General features: G+C 34.9%; 1 protein-coding gene across 1 annotated transcript; it reads right to left on the bottom strand.

Moving 5' to 3' along the window:
• Nucleotides 1–6,022: 6,022 nt before the first annotated feature.
• Nucleotides 6,023–6,829, bottom strand: LOC132601247 (F-box/kelch-repeat protein At3g06240-like). Its single transcript, XM_060314350.1, has one exon. It carries the CDS (start codon nt 6,827–6,829, stop codon nt 6,023–6,025), a length of 807 nt encoding a protein of 268 aa, XP_060170333.1.
• Between the last annotated feature and the right edge of the window lie 484 nt (nt 6,830–7,313).

Raw genomic sequence — 7,313 nt, 5'->3', positions numbered from 1 at the left:
GTAGAAAATGAGTGAAAAAATCAGATTTTCGTTCTTTTAGATTTCTGATTTTTACTGTTCACACCGAGTTACTGTTGACACCCAATTTTGTCCCTCCTTTATTCCAATTAATAAATCAATATCTTATTTTACCCTTACTTTATTATAATTTCTACTACTATATTAATATTGTTAAGTATTAATACGTCGTACATCGCTACTTACTTGTTATGTAACTTAGGTAATATTTTTACTCTATTATTACTTTGCTCATATTTTATATATTAACGCTACTTATGAAAATTATTATTGTTATTATTATTATTATTATTATTATTATTATTATTACTATATAACATATTTGATCTAATTTAGAAGCCCAAAATATTAATTCAGTCCGTGATTAACCTTGAAAACATTTGGGCTAAGGCCTAATTCGGTCAGCCCAACTCAAAAGGGAGCAGCCCATGTTTTTAAATTTCATCCGACCCGGAGAGGCCCAACAACACTTTACCCGACCCGGTCCATTCAAAATAATGAAACCTGTTAGGGTTCGTTCTTTTTCCTCTCAACGCCGCTCTTCTCTTTCTCTTCAGCCCTCTCTCCTTCTCTCTACCTTCTCTCACCTCCATTTAGCAAATCCTCAGTTACCTTTAGCCATGAAAAGCCTTTGTCCACACCATTTCCATACAAGGAAAACTTGTTCGCTCATACACTCTGTCGTTGACAGAGAAAGGTTCCCTTTCTCTGCTTCAAAATGCGACGTATCTTCAAAGAAATAGGATGGTCGAACCATTTTCGGAAATACCGAAGCCAAATCACGTGACCATCTGCTCAAAAACACTTTCAACGTTCAGATTTGACGGACCATTTTGACTCGATTTGAATCCGATACCAAAAGTCCCGCCCAATTTCGAATCCAAAAAACCCTAAACATTCTACTATAAATGTTCATTTTCGTTACCCATTTGAAGGAGCTTTTTTCAGCCACCTGAACATTTCCTCTTAAATATTTACATTTTTTCAGTCACGATATCTGAGAACAGAACACTGATTGGGGGATTTTTCGGGAGTTTTGGCCGCCACTTAAACAATCTGAAAACCCTTAGCGTTTCTTCTTCCTCTACGATTTTTCATCGTTGGATTATCACTCTAAAACTTAAAATCGTTTGAACTCTTTACTCTGCCTTGGTAGACTTTAACCGGGACAGAGATTTTCGAACTTAGTTGTGGGGGTTGTGGATCTGTTCAGAACAGGAGAGTAGATTCGAGGCCCCGTCCTAGTTCATTGCACCCACAAGAGGTAAAATATGATCCTTTCTACTTCATTTCTTCTAGAAAAATGATGTGTTTAGAAGTCGCGTAGTAAATACTTCTTATTATCTATGATATATTCGAATCTGTTTTAAGATAGGTGCAATTTCCTTATGTCGACAAATGAATGTGTATGTGGATTCTTCAGGCTATATAACTATATTTCTTATATGTTGCGGCTATAGGGATCTATTATGTTTTATGCAAGTTGAATAAACATGCTGTAGAGATATGCTACGTTGTTTGGGTTGTGTAAAAAAAAAAACTGTGTTTAGTGTCTATTCGCCTATATATTTTGTTCTTAGATTTTTGATAATGTCCGATGAATACCCATACGAAAATACTTTGTTTTTCTCTGGTTCTATGCTAGTTTTGATAGATATGAAAAATAAATTATGCCTTTGATTCCTTATCGTGAATTAGTCCATGCTATCTTATGACAATGCTAGACTATATTTTCTACCATAACCAGTGATCGCCTTTTTAAATATTTTTAATGACAGTACACTTTATTAACATTCGACCCTGTTCTTCTTTCTTTTCCGTCAAGGCATCGTATTTATAACGTAGGAAAATCACGTCTTAGGTTTCGATAAATTAGCATGAGGTATCTTTGGATTTTAGAAGTCATGTGCTTAAGTTTAATTTGTTTCTTTCGAAATCTGGTTATAAAATCATTTGTAAGGGTGTAAGAATATCTCGTGTATTTGTGACATATGTGGTTTAGTAGACTAGTAGTTCTGATCATGAGCTGCTATATGAATTACTTGGATATTATGCTAAAATTTTCTTTTAATGCTTCATAAATCAGTGGTTGAGTTCGAAAGGGCTTATCTTATTTTTGGTTCTTTCTATTTCCATGTGAATAAACATATGCAGTAGGGACCATGATTTAGCAAGTATATTCCTTTACGTACCTGATGCATATGACAAAGTTTAAAGTATCATTCTCTATTCAAGTTCTTTCTTTTAGTAAACATGTTTATAATTATTCCCTTTGTTAAGAAAGAAAGAAAGATGTTTGTGAAAGGTACTGCATTGGTAAAATCTAACTCGAGCATGACTTCTTTCAGTAAAACATGAGCTTGAGACTTTTTCCGAATGTACCAGCCATGAGTTGTTGTACTTTTCTCTCCTCACTGTATGTTTACATCTCTGTATGAGATAAATTTGGATTTCCAACTTCTAACTTCATCTTCTCTTTCTTTTCTTTGTTTGCATGAACACCGGAGCCGAAGAGTTTCACTTCGAGACTCAACGATGCCGCTGCATAAAGTCATCCATCTTCTCTTATTCCCATTTTGTTAAACAGTTGCGTCGAGAGAATTTCAGCCTTTCGCAGAAGTCGGATTCGAGCTCGTTTATTTTATCTCCCTCTTGCCTTTTTACATGTTATTGCTTGTGTGATTAAATTACCTCTGTTTATTTAGGTGGTGAGTTTAATCTTATGAAAACAGAATACTACTTAGGATTTTAACTTTAGTTAATAAACAATTATTTTTAACTTTCGTAAGAGGAGCTTCTGATCTTGCAAATGTCAGTAGCATTTTTTTGGAAATCAAATGACAAACTCATTTTTTGTGTGTTAGAATTTGGAAAGGTTTTAACTTTGAACTAGAGCTCGAGCCAAATGACATTAGTTCGTGACTATTTTCATTGGGGTGCAAACTTCCTGCCAAATTGAAATCTTTTTTTTTTTTTTGAAAAAAAAAAAGAAAAATCAAATATGCTTTCCTAAACATTATACTTTGTCAACTTATATTTTGTATTATATTTTATAAACATATCTTCAGACTACTTCTTATCATGGTTCATAAAATGTTCACATTTCACACTTAGCCTTAATTAATTAATATAAGTTCGGTCGGTTAACCATTATTAATGGAATTTAGAGGATGTCTAATACCTTCCCTCTAGATAGTTGAACCCGTACTTAGAATCATTTGGTTTCGTAGACTTTAAAATAAAATCAACTTTAGATAAATACTTTAAATAACCTTAGGTGTCCTGATTCACCATAAATAATTAGGTGGCGACTCTCAACTTTAATTAATTTCGGAATTACCGGAATGTTGTAAATCAATTTTACTCCGGTTAAAATGGGATATAACAGTACTGTAGCAGGTCGGTTACCGTAGCAAGCGTTTCTGTTCTGTCAGCTTAACTTGTAACGTTCATAATTCTCTACTCCGACGACGTATCGACGAGCGGTTTATTGCGTTGGAAACTAGACTCGACGAACTTCATTTTAGGCTTTAGAAACACCTTAAAACTCCTAATATACTAGGAGATATATCCCTCCAAAATTGATTAAAAATCTGCCCAAAATCCCGTCAACTTTTTCCAAATTTTCGTCAAAATTATTTTCTTCGATTTGCTTGATCCCGAAATCTTCCGAAACTCTCCATACATGATATTTATCACTAATCATACTTGATAATAGTCATGTCCTTTGATTCCAAGGTTGTCCTTCTCGGTTACGACTTACAAGATCATAATTCATCCTTTACTTAAATAATATACTTAATAATGCTTTATTCCTCACACTCCAAAGTTGTTTTACCTAGCCATAGCTCGACATACTTACATTCAAATTTAACCAGTGCTTCTCTGAGGTACGGCATCGGTAGCTGAAAAGAAAAAGAAGTTACTTCTAAGGTATTGGATACGCTTAATAATGTGAGGCCTTTTGGGGAAAACCGTGCGGGCTTGGCCCAAAACAATATCACATTATGTTAAGAGTATCTTTGAGCCGTTTTAGCCCAACAACTGGTATCAGAGCCAATGGTTTGGCGGGACGAGTATGTAGATGGCGGAGTGTGGCGTGGGTCCGACTTACTGCCTTTGCCCGTCTATGGGCCTGTTTACGACCTTTACCCATAGCTTTGAAGACGCATACACAGTCTTTAGGCTTCGGTGACCGTAAATACAGTGACGATGTGGGTGGCACACAGACACGTTGAATCTTTGACCCGTAATGAGTCATGTGGAACTTAGTTCGAGAGGGAGATTGTTGGGTGTGCGAATAAAGTACCACATTGGTGGTTGAAAAGAAAAAGGAGCTACTTATAAGATGTTGAATACTCTTAATGATGTGAGACCTTTTGGGGAAAACCGTGCGGGCTTGGCTCCCGTTTGAAGTGGTGAAGGTCTATGCCATGTAAATTAAATATTGGCCTATTTCTTCTAGTGAGGTCAAAAAAATGGCAAAACAGTATAGTAAGGAGAAATGAGGCAAACGTAATATAATTGAGTGGTATTAATACAACATCTGTTAAGTTGAAAATATAGATCTAATATTTTTTGAAAACTATTTTCTGAAAAATGACGCATGCCTAGATTTGTGCATTTGGTCGCAGGTTTAATTAACTCATTACTAGATTGATTGTGAAAGATAAATTACCAGATAATTCATGGATAGAGCCAAAAAGTATAAACTATAAGTGAATGACGAGCATTTATCAATACTCAGAAGTTTCATATCTATAGCGAGTTTTCGAGAAACTGCTAGAATTTTAGCAAAATGACTATGATCTAAGTTGGGTCAGCCTCTTTCTGAGATTCCATACCTGGCCTAGCCATTACAAATTTCAACAATGTCCCTCTTATAACAATATCGCCATTGGGGCAGAAAATCACACTGTTTATTCACTACTAGAAACAAAAGTTTTTTCCACCGACATTCAGTGTGAAATTTGTACTATAAAACATTATTTTTTCACCTCATTCTCATCGAATAATCTCACTTGGAAACATGTTCCAATTGAAATGGTGGGAAACTTCATAATGTTTTCATGTGAAAACACTACTATTTAGGTTTTCCCACAGACATTCAGTGGGAAAATAGTGATCTTTTAGTACTGATTCAAGGTTAAAACTATTTTTTATGAATACAGTATATGTTGAATTTCCTTGAATTTTTTATGTATTTACTTTTCATATTTTGAACACCCTTAGTGAAAATTCTGACTCTGTTACTGATCGTCATTCACAGCTTCAAGTGGAAATTAATTTTCTGAGGCAATCAGATTCCATCCTGATTGAAATCTCAGCTAGCAAATGTTCAACGAAAACTAGATCCTATGTTGCCAAGTAGAAAGAAACATGTTCATTAAATGTGTATGGACTATGGAGCTTATCCCTGTGCCAACTACTCACCAAAACTATGCTTTTCAAAAAATATTTCACACATTAAAAAGTGCATACAATTCATGCTACACCAAAAGAGCTGTTTTATTTGCTACTTTATTTCTTATGTTTAAGAGGAAAGGAACATACATGACACACAACTTAATTAAATTCAACACCAAAAACAATTTATGCTATTCATCAACTATGTTTTTAAAAAGAAGGATTAGGGAAGCTTTTCAAATCTCTGTCCAAGCTTTTTGTGCCGCTTCCTATCACTACAACAAAAAAGAGATTTGTCAACAATTTTGTTTTTATTGTCATAATATTGATTATTGTTGGAAAAAGTACTTTTGGGAACAAATGTTTTTGTTGTTGCATAAACTTTTCCCTTTGGCGGTTATTGCAACAACTTTTTTGTTGTTGCCACAAGTATTTTTTGCAACAATAGTCAATATTATGACAATAAAATTAAATTATTTAGCAACAAAAAAGTTAATTTGCTAATAATAAAACTAAGTTTTTACCAAATATTAAATTTTGCTAATAATATTATTTTTATTGAAAAAGTGTTATTGTCTCTCTACTTTCTTGTAGTGTATTACAGTAGAACGTACTCCTTTGGCGAGATTAAGCTTTCCACATAGCGAATGGTGCCCCATATATATTCTGTCTTCCCGTCAACAACAACGTTTAGAATATTATTATTCTTAGGATTGTACAAAACAACTTTTTCACTATTCCATGTTACCAAAACAAATTCTCCATTGTCTGTCATGAAAAGGGGCGCTATAGTTCCCAAATAAGGATCTAATTCTGAATTACTTATGAAAAATAAGGATGTCCATGATTCTTTTACTCCATATTCCTTCATGACCAATATCTCAACGCTTTTATCATCCTGCAACTGAGTCATACAAAGGCATTCATTTAATACTCCTAAACCAGCTATAGCGTTCTCTTCTTGATCAGATTTAGGCTCAGGGACCGGAAAGGTGTGAAACTTTTCAGAGGCAGGATCAAAACAAACTAATGCGTTAGTCAGGTGTTCGTTGTAACTAATGTAAGACTCTTTAACCCTTACCCTACAGTGGATTCGTCCATGCAGTGTAATCCCATCACAGACTGAAAGGATATCATACGGAAATTCGAGTAGCCTCCATTGTTTGTCTTCAAGACTAGCAACTATAACAAATTCACTACCGATCAGCACTGCCTTGTAAACATTCTTGGAGGTGTCGAAACAAAGTCCACCATGTGTATAATAGTCACCCAACATGATGTAAAGCTCAAGCACTTTGGCGCGAAATCGGATGGAAGGATTCCACAAGGAGATATGCTCGTTTACATTAAAAAGTATAAGACCATGACAAGAACCCAAAAACAAACAACTAGAAGTCTCATCCATCCGTTCCATGAAAGGATCATTGATCTCTTCCAAAGTGAGTCGTTGGCTTATGAATCGAAAGGAGCTATCCAACATAGCGACCTATTGCGGTATAATATCTTTATATTATTTGATATTATTTGGTAGCATATTTGTAGGGAGATAATTACCATATATTAGTTAGTTTCCTTGTTTTACTAATTACCATATATTAGTTAGTTTCCTTATTTCACTAGGATCTTAGTTTCCTTGTTTCACTAGGGTTCAAGACTGTATCCTATATATATTCTCTCTTGGTGAATGAATGGAACAGGTCAAGATTGTATAGTTTCTACATGGTATCAGGCCACACTTTTTTTTTCTTCTCTTCATCGTAAATTTCCATGGCCGGTGACGCCGTACCTCCTCCACCACCACCCAAAATTGAGCCTAATTCTCCCTATTTTCTCGGTCCTCAAGACCGACCCGGGGACTATATCACGCCTACTCGTTTCAAGGGCGCATC

This window comes from Lycium barbarum, chromosome 7 (assembly GCF_019175385.1).
Source record: "Lycium barbarum isolate Lr01 chromosome 7, ASM1917538v2, whole genome shotgun sequence".
Lineage (NCBI taxonomy): Eukaryota > Viridiplantae > Streptophyta > Magnoliopsida > Solanales > Solanaceae > Lycium > Lycium barbarum.
This window is presented reverse-complemented; position numbering and strand designations above follow the sequence as displayed.

Coding starts and splice junctions, on each gene's coding strand:
- LOC132601247 (XM_060314350.1), bottom strand. CDS start 6,829: ATGGATGAGACTTCTAGTTGTTTGTTTTTGGGTTCTTGTCATGGTCTT.